General features: G+C 37.9%; 1 protein-coding gene across 1 annotated transcript in view; it reads left to right on the top strand.

Moving 5' to 3' along the window:
- Positions 1-18,336, top strand: part of DDX10 (DEAD-box helicase 10) — a 172,771-nt gene that overhangs the window by 34,775 nt on the left and 119,660 nt on the right. The window contains exons 11-13 of the mRNA XM_021380233.1: positions 2,433-2,520; positions 8,021-8,109; positions 14,086-14,545. Coding sequence (XP_021235908.1) covers positions 2,433-2,520; positions 8,021-8,109; positions 14,086-14,545 — 637 coding nt within the window. The remainder of the gene's footprint in view (positions 1-2,432; positions 2,521-8,020; positions 8,110-14,085; positions 14,546-18,336) is intronic.

Here is an 18,336-nt window from a genome sequence, read left to right as displayed (position 1 = left end):
CCCACTAGCTTTCTTTTCTTGTTGCTCTTTTTTCCCCTATTTTAATTTAAAAATGTTTTGTTACTTATATATGTTAACTTTACTATAAATTTCATATGCGGCGCAAGACAATCACTCTTCACTCAGTGTGACCCAGCCAGGCCAAAAGATTGGACACCTGTGATGTAGACAGTGTTTCCCTAGCTTCTGAGAATGTGAGATTGCTGGATGTTTTGTTAACATCAAGAGAGGACATTTGCTATTTCTTTCATGTTCTTAAAGCCAGTTATGATATGAAGGATAATCAAATTGATTAGTCATGTTTTGCTTCTAAGCTGTGTTGGTTATTATGTGTTTGCTTGTTTTCTTTAGGTGCTTACAAATTGATTTTTCAGTATCAACTGCAGAAAACGCACTGGTCTAACTTCTTTTTTTGCCACCTTTCAAGATGAGCACTATGCTTACCTGCCCTGTCTCATAGATCTTTATCTTTTGATGAGTTGTCTAGAATAGACGTAACTATGTCTCTAACTTCTCTTTCTTCCTAGTGCCAAGCTTCTTTTGACCCTGCAGGTTTATCTAGGTGCCTGTTAACCCCCCGTGATTTCTGGTCTGGCATGAGCTTGGGCTGTTCTGTAACTGCTGGTGGCTGTGCGATAGCACCTGCTGCTTTGAGTGAAGACAAGGAGGGGAAAGAATTAAGTGTATGTCATCTCTTAGTAATTTTCCTGTAACTTAACAGGAATCCAGTGCTTTTCTACAATTATTGACTGTTAATTTTAAGGTTTTTTGTTGATGATTCTTGTGCTCACTTCTTTTTTATACCTCATTTTGTGCTTGAATTTCTTTATCCCAGGGTACTTGTGCTGGTTTTTATACTTGTACACACTTCTACTTGAAGTTTTCCTTTTGAGTTTCAGGTCATTGTGAACCTCTTGATTTCATCTAGTTAGCTTTTTTATTCTTCCAGTATTTTGTCTGCATTGAGGTGGTATATTTTGCACTTGTACATTCTAATGTAATTCGGTATCACTGAAGCCACTGCTTTGATTTTACTGTTCTACCATTTTTCCTTTGTTAGGATCATAAATGTTTTCACTGTTACCTTCTCATTCTTGTTTGGTAGAACAAAATCTCTGTTTACTTTTTCTGTCTTTGGTATTTTATGTGTATTCCATTTGTGCTGCATTTCAAGGACTCACTGGTCAGTTTGTGTCCCACTGAATTTTTCATGCCTCTTGATTTTTGTCTTACATTTTTACATGTTCAGAGTGAGTCACGTTCTGCATTGCAACTGGGATTTCACTATTGAATCTTTCATAGAAACTGCAACCAACAGTTCTTGTGTCCGCTGCAATCTTCTGCTGTCTTTTTGTGTCAGACGTAGGAAATACAAATAATGAAGGAGTAAAGCTTTGATGTCTTAAACTGTTGCTCGGTAGCACTTCCCAGCCCAGTATTTAATGGCTGTTTTCACATTCCATGGTCATAGTAGTTTGTTGCCAAAGAAATTACTGTAAGATGTTTCTTGCCTTAATCACAGTCATGTTTTCTAGACTGACATATGTGAATAAACCTGATTTTGATTCTTTTTTTTCTTGGTTTCCGTAAGTAAAAGCTGTGTTTTCCTGTATGGTGTGGGACGATGTGACACACAGCAGCAATGTCCATTGTGAGAAATATGATGACTGTGGTAGAGCACCTTTTTTTATCATCTGCTTGAGGGGTACCCTTCTACCATGTTTGGTAGCTTGTATGATATGCTAGGGTAGCACTAGCAGGTTTCAAGTCAGAATAAGGCAAGTAATGATCTGGGCAAATAACCCTGGAGTAGGAAAAATATCAGTTGAAAAAGTATAAAAAGTCCAGAGTTTGGGTGTAGACTTATATAACTTCTTACCTGCTTTAAGGTCATTTTCTGTAATATAGTAGCTGTTCTCTGTTCACCTGATTGATATCTTGAGGAGGTCTTAAATCTGTTTAATCTCAACGTCCTTTATTTTTGCTCATTGGCCTGTAACAGACAAGTTAATTTCACTATTCCCAAGGCAGTGGGTCTTTAAATTTTTAAAACTGCTGAGAATTTCCCTAGGAAGACTATTATCTCAGTGTAAAGTAGTCCTGTGATTCATTAGACTTCTGTTTTCTTCTCAACATTTTTAGAAATTCCAGAATTATTTTAATGCTGATTTTGGCTTTGCTTTGGTGAAGGTTTCACGTCCTTCACCAAAAACTGTAACTGAATAAAAAGTCCGAGCTCCCGTTTCTTTTTTTCTGTATTATTCATTTGAAGAGTGCGTGCTTCATCTTTAGTATGGTTCCACTGTAAACTTTTCAGTGGTGATAGTTCTATGTGTATTAAAGTGATGCAGAAAACCTGAAGATATTCCTGAGAAATTAATAGGTGCTTATTTGTTGTACCTGTTAAAGCAAACTTTTTTTTTTTTAATTAGAATTAATCCTGAGAAGATTACAGATATCCAAAAGAGGATGCAGGCTTTCTTAGCTCAAGATCAGGAATTAAAAGAGAAAGCTCAAAGGGTAAGTAGTCATCTTCAACTATCATGCCTCAAGAAGCTGCATAGAGCTGCTGTTAGAATAAATGACCTGCTGATACATGCCCTAGCAGCGGTATTTGGAACTGCTAAATTTTTCTTATATTTATACTTTATAACATGGCATCAGTGGAAAGAATAATCATATTTTAGCAAGTGGCGGTAAATAAAATCTTTCACATCACTTTGTTGTACATATAGGTGACATTTAAAGAGCATTAGCAAAAGCCAAATGATCAGAAATTTGGAAATGCCAAAGTCTGAGAAATACAAGTACTGTCCAAGGAATACCAGAGATTCTGGATTAGTGTAGGAAACTATTTATTTATCTGAACCAACATGGGAACAGATGACACCTAAACAGATTCTAGTGAACCTGAGTGATTGATTGTGAGGATTGTGACCAAGAATAGTAGTCTTTCTGCTGAACTCATATGTAAAATAAAGTGAGTTGCAATATTTCTAACACTTAACACAAAGTTGTAGCTTGTGGAATGTCAGTGTAAGCTTCATTATATTGCACAGGCCAAGTGCACTGATGACGAAGGAAGTTGTAGTTACACACAGTTACATCAGAAGTGACAGAGCAGCTGGCTGGAGGAGGTCAAGAGTAGGAGGAAGTTAGCGTTATCTTTCTTGGAATGAAAATGCTAACAAACCTTTCTGTTTTCTGGCTTCGATTTTTTTTTTTTTTTAAGATCTCTTAACAGGAGGAGAAAAATCTTTTTGAATTGAGCTATAGAAGATAATGAGAAAGCTTCAAAATAGCGCAAGAACAAAATCAAACATGGGCTGTCTAGCAGGGTTGCAAATAAGATCTTCGGCTACTTTTGGAAATTATAAATTGTAATTTTATTTCCATTTTAAGCGATTTTTGTTGCAGTTTTTCCCTTATGGGTATTAGTGCAGTGTCACCTTGCAGGCAAACTATATACGTTCAGTTTTTGAGAATCTTAAAATATGGACAAGTGGTTTGTCATAGGTGTTCCTCCTTAATAAGATTTGAGTGTTCAAACAGTCTACAATGTCCTCCAGTATTCATACATATTAATGTGAATAAAACAATAACGATAATGCAGCTGAAATCTTGACCTCAGATTCTTAACTTAAATGCACAGTTGTCAAAGAAATGGGTCTTGTGCCTGTCTGTTGCAAGCTGCTCAATTCTTGACGTTATAAGAAATAAATTTTCTACTGGAGCACCAGAGTGGATGGGACAGCAGTGCAACAGCATAGCTGTTCTGCACAGAAATTCAGGTAGGATGTATTTTACTATGTTGAAGGCATGAGATCTAAGTCATTGTGTCCTGCCTTTTAGAGGCCAAAAGCAAAAACAGTTTGGGAGGCATTTTTAAAAGGGAGAGAATTAACTTCTTGGTTACTAACTGCTGTAAGGAATTTTGTAGTTCATTTCATGGAATGTGGTCTGTATGCTGTTGGTTGGAAAAAGAGTGAATCAGATTGGGGTCCCTTGCAAAATTGATAGTTGTTCTCATGGACTGATGACACCTTCTGGCATTCTTTTAATTTTAGTGTTAGACCAATTCACTTAGCTCTGAAAAAGAGCTCTAAGATATATTTTTCTGCTAACATGAATGTTTTTGTGTAGGGCGAGACTTGGACACCAGGGTGATGTTTGTCCATTGAATTCTCCATCTCTCCCAGAGGGGCTTGCAGGGTGTCTTGGCAACGTCGTCAGTTACAGCTCGAGATTCCAGTCAGGCTCTGTTGCTTTGAATTCTGTCAAAATAGCACATAAATTAATTTTTTCTTAATGTTTAAAACAATTGTCAGAGAAAGACATTAACAAATTTAACTACAAATTCAGTGGATTAATACAGCACAGCACTTGCTGCCTTATCTTTTCTAGTAGTTCTGCTAATCTGAACCATTTTTTTAGTACTACTGTAATAGAGCTGTGATATATTTCTGATGCTCAGCATTAACGTTATCCATAAGGGTATGATTTAATTCATGTGATAATATTTTTGTAACATTTGGTTGCAGTAAAAACAAAAAACAACAAATCATCACAAAAGTTAGATCAAAACAGTAGAAATAGCAGTGGATAATATAAAGTGATAAAAGAGCAGGAATAGAGTTCAGACTGATGAAATTCATCTTCCCTCAGCTTTCTGGTCTGTATGCAGAGGTGTGGCCAAATCTTAGGAGAACTGCACAAAATCCAGACGAATGGACAATATTTTAGAACTTGAAGTGAAGGCACTGAAATCAAATCAGAATTCAGATTAAGTTGCCACAGTTTTGAAGAAGCCATTTGCTTTTTCTGTATTTCATTTTTCTTCTTAATTTTAAGTAAAATAATTTCTCTTTTGTGATTATACATATATATATATAATCTTTCTATTTTGGTTTAAGGCTTTGGGGTAGAGAATATCTCTTCTTGGAAGTGTTCAGAGTGTGTCAAATAGTGAGGTCATCTGAAGGCTTGAATCATTGCTGTATTACTACTGAATTATCTTTGAAGCCTTGTGTCTGAATGAGAAGCTCATTTCTTGGAATGTGGAGCAATACAAACCTGAATCCAGTCTGTGACAAAGCTGAAAAATTGTTTTGAGTATCAAAGGGCTGAACTCTGATAGCTGATAAACATTAGAACATAATGCATTTGTTTGATGGTTCATTCTTAGTTGTGGTAGAATCATGGAATGGTGTATGTGGGAAGTGACCTTAAAGCCCACTCAGTTCCAGCCCCCCGCCACAGGCAGCTCTGTCACCCCACCAGCTGAGGCTGCCCAGGGCTCCATGCAACCTGGCCTTTAAGGCCTCCAGAGGTGAGGCACCCACAGCTTCTCTGAGCAACCTGTGCCGGTGCCTCCCTGCACTCTGAGTAAAGAATTGTTATTAACATCTAATCTAAATCTCCCCTCACAATGCTTGGTGCAGGCACAAAAGATGCGTTCTTTCCACCCCTTACTGATAATTTGTTAATTTCTAGACTGCGTGTATCAAAGAAATACTAGTATAAGTAAGTTATCCAAAAGACAGAATGAGATTTCTGCTCTCTGGATGCAGTGACTCATGCAGACCTTACAATCTGTAGATGGTGCAACTCTCAGATTCACAGAAAAGGTAGTTTTTGTTTAACATAATTTTTCCCATCTGTCACTCAGAGAAAGAAGGGACTCTGTCATTTTTTTTTGTTGTCACTTGCTAGACAGCAGTAGATTAATGAGATCTGCCAACTTTTACGTCTCATTCTATAAGTTATCTAGTTATCTTGGTAAAATGTGAGCAAAACAAGTATTTTATTCCACACCTTATTATTGATAGCAGCTGAAATGAGGTGTGCTAAAATCTTCCAGCCCAAGAATTAATTGGAAGAGATGATCAGGCTGTGAAGCTACCTAAAAACCTCAGCATTTGAAAAAGCAGGCAAGTAAAAGAGAGCTTCTCTAACAAAGTGCAGGGCGGCTTGAAAAGCATCTCTCTTAGCTCTGTACAGAAGATCCTACTTCAGCTGGCCAAGGGAAGAAGTCTGACATTGTGACTGCTTAATCTACAGTCTCAAAAGTTTTTCTCTTAAGCGTTTCAAGAATACCCATAAAGGACTGGTGCTTCAGACTGTTGTTCCTCTCCTCTATCTCAGGTTAACAAGAAGTAGAAACTTTTTTTTTTAAATTTTGCTTGAATTACCAAGACAAAAGTTTTCTTTGACATAAGTGTACATAGCAGAACAAGGGTGTGTTTGTAGTGTACTTGAATAAAACTGCGTGCTAGCTTAATTGGCTGTTGGTTCTAGTGCTTGCTGGTTTAAACCTTCTGGTAGGAGCTTTGACGTGTGTCAGAAATCAAGTTACAAATGGTAACTCAAGGATTTTTTTGGTACTTAAAACATTCCAATTTATTATGCTGCAGTGTTGCTGTCGTTTTGGATAGTTCCGTTTTGCTGGATAGATGTGGCCTCGTGCTGAGTGAATAGTTTTTATGTTGAACTTCTTAAATGGGGGATAAAAATATTTGCTGTTACCAACTTAATTCTTCGTAATGGTAACTGATAAACGTGCAAAGAGTTCTTCAGCTGCTGGCACTGTAAGAAGAGCTTGCTTGCTTGTGGTTTTCCAGCCTCTGTATGCTAACTTAGCAGTTTGGAGCTTTTTCAGTAGGTCTCTATTGAAGTTTAGTACACAAAACTGCTAATACAGGCGAGTCAAAGTTCCGAAGCTATGACTGGGTAAATGACAGTCTGTTCTTTCTTCTGATACTTTGAATACTCCATATGTCTGAATAGCATCACATGAGTGGGTATTTATCTGTATCGGTATTTATCTGTATCAGTATTTATTGGGAGATCAGATTAAGCCTATTTACAAGCAAATGTTTGTGCAAATGATACAAACTATTCTGAGTTCTTGCTGAGGAGATTTAAAGGGGGAAAAAAAGAATTAAAAAAAAAAAAAGAAAAAAAGATTGCAGCATTATGTATCTGACCACAAGAGGTGAGCTCAGTATTCTTTTAGTGTGTAAGAAAAGCAATAGATGGCCCATTTGACAACCAACTGCTATTTTGGAACAAATGATACAACTTACTGAACTAATGAATGTTAACTTATCAGAACATCACCTGATTTTGCTGCAGGAAAGAGTGTTGAAATTCTACAGAGCAATTTTGTATTATTTTATTGCAATTTGAATAGGAATAAAGCTGTAAATAGAGCAGAGCTATCTGTGGTGGCAGAAATACTAATTTCAAGAAATGGTAGGCAGAAATATGCTGTGTAAAAGAAGACGGAAATCTGAATGCTAAAGGAAGAGTGGGGGTCCGTCCTGTGGAGAAGGGTGGAAGGAAAATACGGCGCAAGATTAAGTTGTTCTGTTACATGGTGGTTCCAGATTTCCTGGTGAGCATCAAGGATTAATTGAAATGTCAAGCTTGGACTCGTATTAGTAAATGTCTTGTAGTGAATTTATGCTGACCAGCTGAGCTGCATTCATTGACTGCAAGTGTATGATTAGCTGGTGGCAAAGGCAAGGTGATATGAATTATCCTAGGCTGTAGTGAAAGACAGCTACATTGAGTTGAATTGCTTTGTTAGCCAGCGGCTAGAGTTAGGTCAAGACACTTCAGACTGATAGTACCTTGGTCTCTTTTTGTTTCCATATGATTCAGTTGTCAGAATAGAGTAACATCATTAGGAAAGTCGGGAAGGGGGAAAAAAAATGTAAACAGCATTTATTTTTTGACTAAGCTGCCATGTTTGCTTTCTAGCAAAAATATAAAGACATACTACTAGCAAATTCAGCCTATCTGTGCTTTAATGAAATATTTGAATATTTGAAGTTGTATCACTTCTGTAGTAGTAGTAAATTTTGACTGATGGGGATTGGGTAAAAGAACTTCAGTCTCAAATCCATTAAGAGTGAAATTCTATTTCTGTTTAGAGCAATGACATAATGGTAATGTTGTGTGTTGGTAATTGAATGAAAAGCTTCTTTTTTTAAAAATACTTCTATTTTCTTTTCAGTGTTTTGTATCCTACTTGCGTTCAGTTTACTTAATGAAGAATAAGGAAGTATTTGATGTTCTCAAATTGCCTCTAGCTGAATATGCCCTGTAAGTATGACAGAAAATATAATATGGAAAGTGAAAAGAGTAAAAAGAAGCCTCGCTGTGTATTATAGCTTTAAAAAGCTTGTTTTAACTGTTAACACATAGAATTGGAAAGTTTCTTGTATTTAGAGTTTCATGTTTATGCACTGCTCTTGCCTATTTTAAAAGATATTTTCAATGATCATTGTGTGTAAAAGCAGTCTACCTCTACAAAGAGAGATGGCTTTTGCAGCAGAAGATATAATAAAAGACAGAACTTGCTGAGTGAAAGGGTAGAGAACAAATAATTCTTGTTCAGGTACACCCTCCAACCACATAGCTAAATGCTGACTATTTTAGTATATTATTTAAAAAGAAATGGAGATATACAAAAATGACATTTTGCTGTCCAGTTTTGGGTGCAAAAGAGACATTGCTCCCTGGATGTAAATTACTTTTCAGAAGATACTTTGGACTTGGTAGAGATGAAGCATTTCTTTACTGGTCTGAATAGTGTGTATTTTACTGTGGAAATTTTTGTACTTATATTCCACATTTTCTTGTGGGAGGAAAATTAATTTTGACAGGTTGACTTTAAAGATGACAACCATCTGAGATTGTTTTAAAATGTGAAGCTTTGGAACCATCTCAGGGGAGATAGCATCGTCAGAAGGGAGCAGGAGGGTGCTCAAAGATGCATAATAAATTGATTTTTTGTGTGTCTGGAATTTCAGACAGAGACGTAAGTCTTCGAACTTGTTAGCACGTGGCATAATGAACTAAAATGTGACAAATTACTAGACTGTGGAACACCTGGTCTTCCTGTGCTGTGCTTCAATTAACACGATTCCGTCTTGTTTTTTTTTTAAGGTAATAAACCTGTTATAAAATATGCTTTGTGGACTAAGAAATTTTTAAGAGAACTAGGAAAAATTTGAGCAATTTCATTGCATCCATTGCCTGCCTATTCAACTGTGAGGTTTGTCAGCATCTTTAGAACTGAATCATGGGTCTTCCTATGCAGAATGACAGAAGATGAGGACTTAAAGGGCTGACCGCAAAAATTTAACCAGCGTGTTAACAAGCCTGCTAACAGATGGTGGTAGTGCTGAATTCTAGGAATCTCAGTACCTCTTTCACAATTTCAGCATTTAGTGTCAGTTATTTATGTAGACAGAATAGTCTACAATTCTCCTTGGGCATCTGAGCCAGGATTTGACCCTTCATAAAAGATGATTCTCATCTCAACTTAGCAAAGTTACTAATATGTCGTTGCTGTAATAAAATGGAAAAACTGGACAGTTTTTGGATGGAGTGGAACAGATTCAGTCAAGACTGTGGAATATATGGAAGCCTAATAAAAAAATCAGAAGATAATACATCTAAGAGATAATATGGAGATTCTGCTCTGTGCAGTTTCTGTTAGCACTCTTCTTCAGCTCTTTCCAGACCGTAAGGCTTGCCTATGTACGCCCTGGAGCCCTCTGCCTTTCAATTCACTGCACGTGCTGTAGCACACTGAATCTCCTCAAAAGTATTTCAGCCTTTCTGCAGAGATTTACTGCTAGCTTGATAGATGTTACTTCACTAAAAATCCTGTAGAGAAAATATGATGCACTCAGGTTTGCATTTCAGTCTGCCAGGCCTCTGTTGCTCTTTTGCCTGGCTTCTCTGTGCACTGAGATTGTTTTCAACACTGCTGACTGAGCCTGCAGAACAGCAGTGGTCTTTTTTATGCAACTGTGTGTATACGCATGCATTTAGATAGATCACTCTGAAAGTAACGCCTCCTACTTACTTCCATGGAAACTACAACAAATACAAAGAGCACAGTAACACTGTCTGACAGAGGAAATTCTCAGCTACAAGACACTATTTTTCAGCATAGCCACCCCTGTTAGCTATGCATTTTTGCTAGTGATGAACAAGAGCCTGCACGCCATGCTCATGTAAATCTGCACCAGCGGAGGTGACCCACTGTTTCACAGCTGCTATGATGGCATTGTTGCTAGGAAAATGTTACCCACGTGGTCCAACTTTCACCCCTCATATATAAGTATTCTAGAGATACTATGACCTTTGAGCTGTGTTACATTAGTGTTCTATCCAATATCCTCTCATTACAAATTGTTATCAAGAATAATTTGCTGGAGGAAGACTTAATCAGTCTCTGTGAACAGAGCCAGCCATTAGTGTGGAGGTTCTCCTCCATGAAACCTGTATAAAAGAGAATTTGTCTTTTCATTGCAAAAAACCAGTCTTGGAAATGTAAGCAAAGGTAAACAAGTAAGAGTGGAAAGGAACAGTAAATCACTCTGGCCTCCTGGTTAGGAGACAGGGTAAAAAGGAGGCAGGGAATATTTGTTTTTACTTCCCAGGCTATTTAATTCTATTCTGTTAAACACTAACGCACTTCAGTCTGGGGGAATATCTTAACAGGCAAGTCTGCTGGACTTAGGTTAGTCACTGCTCTAAGGAGCTGCTAAGGAAGGTAATTTCCTCTGTTTTTCCTCATGATTTCCAGGAGGAATGCAGCATGTTATTCTGTTTACCTCTTCACTGGTACATAGAGAATAAAGAAAGCAGGCTGAAGCTGAGTTGTTTGGGAAGTATCTAATACACACAACTTCGTACCCAGCTGAATATACCATTGTTGCATACAGATCAGTATTACGGAACAGCAGGTAGCTGCAGGTGCTGCCAGGCCTGAAGTGGGTGATACTAGGATGCGTGATCAGTCTGTCTAAACCTGCCTGTCCTGTCACTGACTGGAGAAGCTGCCACTGCACTGTAACTGTAGGCCTGACCCTTATGTGGTCCAGACAGAGGGTTTGGTTTGTTGTCCTGCTCCAGCTGCTGTCAGCCAGCACAGAGCTGCCCAGTTGTGGCAGATGCCAGATGTGTAGACAGTGCCAGTTATGGGTTTGCACATCTCAGCCCTTGGGTGCTGCTTGGCATTCTTTTTTACTGTCATTGTGCTTCTTTTTCTAAACCCAAGCCTCCCTGGAAATAAGGAATTAGCCTGGCCCTAATCGCTTTTTCCCAGTTGGTTGCAATTTTGTACACCTGTAACCAGACATAGCATTTCTCATGCTGTTGCCAAGATCCTCTCCAGTCATCTGTGGAGTTTGGGCATTTTTTACATTGCTCTCCCTCAACTTCTTGTGAGATCCAGCCTTCCCTTTCTGAGCTTTCTATGGCTACTTCTGCAAGCATCTGAGCTTTCTGGTCCTGCCGTGCAGACCCTTGAACAAGCTGCAGTCTCTTTTCTTAAAGCCCGGAGTCGTCATTCTCTTACTCATCATCTTCATTTCGCCTAGGATCTTAAAATCCCTTAACTACTCATAGTGGAGCCAAGTCTGCTACTGACCTTCACTTACCTGAGAAGTGTTTGCATATGCATGAGTAACAACAGTTGTAGTAGATTGCTTCCTATGGTTGCTGACCTTGCCAAGTTCTAAAAATGGTCTTTAATGCACTCTAGGAATGTCTGTTACTTGTGCTCCTAAATGGTCTCGAGCAGGTACCAGGGTGGCTTGGGTTCTGAGACCACCAGGGCCTGCCATGTGGAGGCACAGAATCATAGAATCTGCATCTTTGTTGCCTCCTTTGGATGCTCGCTTAATAGCTTTATGCCCTCCTTATATTGTGGCACCCAAACCTGTACCCAGTGCTGGAGGTGAGGCCACACAGCGCAGAGCAGAGGGGACAACCCCTCACTGGGCCTGGGGCACCCCAGGGTCTGGTTGGCCCTTTGGGCTGCCTGGGCCCTGTGTCGGCCAGACTGCACATATATCCTGGGATGTCCCAGGTGCAGAATTCAGCAGAGATGGGCACACCTTGTTCTTCTTGGGGCTTGGGTTGTAGGAAATGAATCCATGACAGCCTCTTTGTGGCATCACCTCTGATTCTGGCCTACAAACTCTTGATGATACTGGTCCCTCTTTTTATTAGTCAAGTGTCTTGCATTTGTGCTCCTTAGTATAGACTTGAAGCTTGCTAATCAAGTAACACAGCAAAAGCAATTTTTCTGTTTCTTTTGGTTGTTAACCAAATACCTGGAAAGCCTGTTAATTCAGATTTGTGTCACTTCAGTTGATTTGATTTCTCCTTTTTTCAAATGTCTGTACATCCTGTCTTCTGAAAACACTTTAAAAGCTTTAAACAAATAATGCACTTATTTTCTTTTGAGATTCAGGAGTGTTTAACATTTTTCAGACTATTTTAAGTAATTTCCTGAACCTGTTTTGCAGTAGAAGAAATCACTGTGTTAGACTTTTGTGTGTTCATATAATTCTGAACAAGTTTACTGATGCGGTATGTTTCTGTTTAGTAAGTGCAGTAACTTAATATCAGAATGAAGAGCTAATTTGCATAAAAATTGGTGTTCTGTGTTGTAGTAGGCGTGTCACGGATCTCGGTCTGTAACGCGGGAAGGTCCTTCCCCATATGCTTGTTATTGGTTCACCTACATACTTGAACCTGTGTCGTAGACACAGGGGGCCGTGCTTCTTTGTTTTCATAACAAAGGGCACAATAACTCCGTGTATGGCCTTTCAGAAGTGACAGGTCAGAAGCAGGATATTCAGTATGATTGGCCAGGAGCCCTGAGTGAGTTTCTGGAACAGTCTAGTAAAAAGATAAGAAATACTATATAGTTCTGTAGCTTTTACCAATAAACGCCATTTTGCTGCATATCATTTTGATACTGTGTGTGGTATTTGGCCAGGACCGGGTTTTGGTTCTCTACGTGCAAGAATAATACTAAAAGGGTCGCCGGAGTTTGGTAACAGTTCTGCAGAAATGATGACAGATTATTTACAACTGTCTTGTTTCAAAAAGGACTGGAAAGAAAAGCTGTTTTGTATATGAAGATCTTTTAGTACGTCAGAACTCTAGATTGGAAAAACAATTAAGAAATATATTCTAAAGATAATATTGAATCTAACAACACGAGGAAACTTTCAACAGTTGTAGAATATTTTTATCAAAGTATTCTCAGTTTGGAAGATACTGTAAAAAAAAAAAAAAAAAAAGTTGGTAATGACCTAAAATCCTCAGGTTTCTTTGAGAAGCCATGTAATAAGAAGTCTTCGGGGGATTGTTTGTACACAGATTTGTCAAAGCTTATCTGCTACTATTTTCTTATCAGTATTAAACCTCTCTACTTTCCCCCCAAATCTGAGAGCTGTGTTACTTGGCTTAGAGGTCCTTTCAGTTCTGATAGTGCTGGTCTTTTTTTGCTAGGATTGATACAGGAAAAAATGGCAAAAATGCAAAGTATCTGTTTGTATACAGTCTTATCTTGTTTTGCTCCTGTGTAATATTTCTGATTTTTGGCTATTTTTTGTCCACTTATTTGAAGTATTAGCATATGAATATCTGGGTTTGATAAAAGTACCATGGCACTCAGTTATGCATGCTACAAAGGCCAAAGCCTTGCTGTAGGAATGAAGGCAGGTGAGATTTCTTCTAAGGCGTATATGTCTCTCCCATAGCTTTTCCTGCAGTTTATCCATACTGTTTGTTCTTCTCATCACAGGATGGTAGGGATAGTGTTCTGGGTGTAGTTCTAGCAGTGAAGGATACCAACTTGATCAGTGCTCAGTGCTTGATGTAACATCCATGTATCTTCAATACCAAATTAAATTGGTGTTTCTTCCACTTATTTCATTATACATCATATTTAATTTGATATTGTCTGCAGGTTTTCAGGTTCTTTGTTTTCTTTCTTTCCCGAGAGGATTTGTAGTTGTTCTCTAGTGTTTTCTCAATTGTTTCATCTTCATTCCTCTCCTAATGTTCACTTGCATTTTTCAACCAAGTGCGTACTGTTGTGTGCCAAATACTATTTTGTAAATATATTAGTCAAAGTGTGTAAGATTAAATGATCATAAGTAAAGTTGAAGCACTTGAGCTGTTGATGAGGGCTTCTAATTTAGTAAAACTTTTTGTATCTACCTTTCAGATTAATGTCTTTGTTTAAATTCCATGCTTTAGATCACTTGGTCTTGCAATGGCACCTCGTGTGAGATTTCTACAGAAAGTTCAGAAACAGTTATCAGTGAAAGAGACATCTGAAGAGAGAAATCCCTTGGAAGAGACAGAGCAAAACAAAAATAGCATCTCCTCACTGAATAAGGAAGGAATGGAAAAATGCGGAATTAATTCCAGTGGAAAGTCGCCTGTTAACAGATCAAAGGAAAAGGAGAGAAGGAAAGAAACTGAAGAACATCCTTCCAGTGAAGGCACTGAGGAGAGTGAGTCTGAGTGTGAATCAAAAGAAGCATCTGAGGAGAAGGAAAAAGAAGTTGCTTTATCAAGCAGGGTTCCAAACACAAACTCCATACAGTTCTTTGAAGATGACGATGATGACGATGATGATACTAAAGATCTTGGTTTGCTGACAGTGAAACGACGGAATGTTTTTGAGGTGGAATCTAAAGATAGTGCAGCACTGGTAAGTGTGCTTTACAGTAAGACTTATCAATCTTAATGATTTTATTTTGAACATCCTCCAAATAAGGATGAGGAGAAAGGAGAAAATTCTGCACTTAGCAATACACTAGCTTGAAGTCATGTGTTGCCCACAAGTATTAGAGATCAGAATTGCTCCCAGAAGATAAGCGGTGTGACTTATGCTTCTATAATATTGTATTCCTAGCGCAAAATAATATTATTTGCATAACATATGTCCTTGTAGTAGTTCTAATTTATGAATGTGACCTGAATACCTTACAATTTTTTGAGAGAATTAATGCCTATTTACTACTTTGCTTTTACCTTCCTGCTACAACCTAGCTACAACCTTTAGTCCTAATTTTCATGATGTTATTGGATTTATGACACCGGGAACCAAATTGCTGTACATGATGAGCTGTTTCCTAATACTGATCGTAATAAATAATCTTTACATTAATGTAAAGATCCAAACCATTAATGTAAAGATCTTCAAAAATTTTTCTTTCAACGAGACCTTTGCTACTAGGAATTGATCCAATGTCAGAAAACAAGCGAGCACTTCTTGTAAAACATGATTATAAAGGCTATTAAAAATTATTATGTAGTTCTTTCATTTCCTTGACCAGTAGCTGTACAATTCAGGGTTGCTCTGTGCGCAGTATTCTGAGATATGTTGCTTTCACTTAATCTTAAATACAGTGTCTTGGGTGTTTATTTCTTTTTTTTTTTTTCTTTTTTCTCCATAAAGCAGATTTGGTAAGTGCACGTTGTGAATTTTTGTGTATCCTTTCCTATCTAGCAACTATTTCTCTGTAGAAAAGATATCCAACTGAATGAAATAGCCACCTGCTTCAGCAAGATGTTTTTGTTAACATGTAAGGGAGTCTCCTGTTAAGCAGTGTACTTATTTTTTCCAACTGGTATTTTTAATCATTCTTTTTCTGTGCTGTTATTTAACAGCACAAGGGAATTGTCATGAATGTTCGCTAATCAGCTCACTAACTGCATTTATAAGCAGCATCTTTCCTTTAGTATTTAGATGTGTGTATAAAGTGGTCTTATCGGCTAACTTTGTCAAAGCTGAGCAGTTGCCCCACTTGAACTCTCTCTGCTACCTTCAGGAGGTTGTCACAGTTTCCCATCTGTGGCCAGAAATGTGGAGGAGGATAGATGTACTAAGGGGAGTAGGTTGCTTTGGGGATCTTGTATCTGTTCCTCTTTTTCTATACCTGGATTGTCTTGCCTCTGTCAGCCCATGGCTGGCTAGTGCTAGTGCCTGGCAGATCTGAGTGAACGTGGCAGGAGCTTGCACATAGGTTGCTTTGGAAGTAATGCCTCCTGTTTATTTTCATGGAAACTACAGCGAGTACAAAGAGCAAACCAGGGGCCTCAGCTGCTCCTCGTACGTCTTTCCCTCCAGACCCTTCACCATCTTTGTAACCCTCCTTTGGACACTCTGTGATAGTTTTGTATCTGTCTTATGTTGTGGTGCCCAATTTTACTTAAACGTGTCTTATTTTTTAGCTTGTGGGAATTACTTAAAAGTGCAATGTTTTTATGCATAGAAAGGTCACATAATCATAGAGCAATTAGCACATACGCAGTATTATTTAGTTGTTATGTTAACATTATTTAAATTATCCATTTAAAGTGCATTTAACAATATTTGGTGTACTGGTGTTACAAGGTCTTGAAATAATCCCTGGTTACAGACTTTGTTTTTAATGCTAAATTCATGAAATTTGTTGTTGCATTTTCAGATGCAAGGAGTATACTTCTAACATTTGTTATAGAAATAAGATTAATCCTATTGTAGTTTTTTCTTTGTCTTGCTTATTCTTCATTTTAGTCATCTTGTGCATACTGTCAGACATGTCTTCTGCTACCAAATTTCTATTTTTACAGTAAGACAATGTTATACTACTGAATATCTAGGTTTTGCTGTGATTCCCTTCTTCCTCTGCCATCCTTTGATTTATGGACTCATAAAGCTCTTCTAGTGAGGTAATGCCTGGTTGGAAGACTGTAGTAAGCGTAAGCCTATGGACAGAGGTTTGCCTTAAATGATATTGCAGATTCTGTGGAGTTAGCCTGCAGTTTGAATGCTGTTTCTTTGGAGGGAAATTGCTTTATATGTCACGATTCTGTTTCCACTAGTCACCTTGTTTTATAATCCAGTAGTATTATTTAAAATGAGATTTTCTTACACTTCGCAGATACACAAACACTATAAGCTGTTGAAATATTACGACGTGTATGTATATGTTTGCAAAAGCAGGAAAGACGTTTCAATTTCCTTATACTAGAGATTATATAGGAGTCTATAGCAAGGTGCAGTGAGTGGTAGCTTGTCATAATGTGCACTTAGAATATATCAAGGAAACACAGTCAGCACCAAAGTGAGGACATGGTCCTCTGAAATTTCTTCTGTGATGTTGAGAAGAAAGCCTGTTACTATACAGATAAATCAAATCTACTTTTTCAGATTGTAATTAGTCTTGATTTCTTCCCTTACATTGGCTTTTTATTCTGATTGGGATTTTTTTTTACCTTCTGTTCCATACAGTGAGATATACTGCTTTTTCTATAAAGACGAGATTGGTCAAAATCTGTTTGAAGCATCTACTTCTTCCTCTTACCAACTGTTGTTAACTGATTTTCTTGTATGTAAATTCATGTTAAGTGTGTGACCTGGTCTCCTCAGTGTGTTTCTGGAAATGGCAGGATAGGAAACACCAAAGGAGGCAAGGAACAAGGGGTGAAGCTGGCTGACTGGAGGTGGTGTTCATTTCCTCAGGGATAGCCCTCTCTGCTCCTGCTGTAGCAGCATCTGGTATCCAAGAGAGCAAAGCTGCTCCTGGGCAACCTGCTAGCTAGACAAAGCATGTTATTCCTTGGACTCATTTTGCAAGGTTAGCATTCTGGCAGAGTAAACACCTAGGTTTATTTATTATTGCATTATCTACCATAAATTCTTCCTACAGTACTGGCCTTAGGTTTCTATCCTAGTAACTGCGTGCTTGTGTGTTTTAAGTTGAACTGAAGCAAATTACAGTTTATATGAAGTACAGAATATTTGTGTAGAAGTGAAGTGGGCCTGTGTTTGGATATTAGCCAAAGTGCTGTAAAAGCAAAGTGTTAAGAAAAAATGTCCTACATCAGCCATGAATGGAAATGAAACGTGCTGATAGAACCTCTTCGTGCACAGCAGCGAGTGCTGAATGCATCCTATAAAGTGGGTGGAAAATTGTAAGGAAATCACAATTTCTTAGCATACAGTTTTAGTAACTTAAGTACAACTGGAACTTAATTTTTAAGAAACAATGTGATGTCCAGTTATAGCAGATATAAATCAGATATAAATCTTGTCACTGGGGAGTGCTTCTGGAAGCTATCTGACGAGACAGTGCTAAACTCAGGAACAGGGGTCAGCAAAAACATTTCTTTCTCTTCTTGGACAACTTTTCAGATTTTCTTTTTGCCTGTCATTGTTCTGTTTGAATAGAACATTCACAAAATTCTTGTTAGGGTAAAGTGTGCAACAGAGGCTTTTGAGGCAGTCTTTTGTAGGAACTGATAATCAGTTTTAGATTCCAGATCCGTTGATCACTTACTGTTTTAAAATCATTTTGTTTTTTCTTTATTGTACTTCCAAGTTTGCTTTAGCAGCCCTTCTTTCTGCTCCAAATGCATCTTCAGATTTTTCTCTGTCGATTTCCATTTCAATTAATTTTGTAGAGACTTAGTAACATCTTCTGTAGTGTATGAAAAATTCACTGTAATTGTTTC

This window comes from Numida meleagris, chromosome 1, assembly GCF_002078875.1.
Source record: "Numida meleagris isolate 19003 breed g44 Domestic line chromosome 1, NumMel1.0, whole genome shotgun sequence".
NCBI lineage: Eukaryota > Metazoa > Chordata > Aves > Galliformes > Numididae > Numida > Numida meleagris.
The sequence above is the reverse complement of the archived record's forward strand: the minus strand, read 5'-3'. Positions and strand labels throughout refer to the sequence as shown.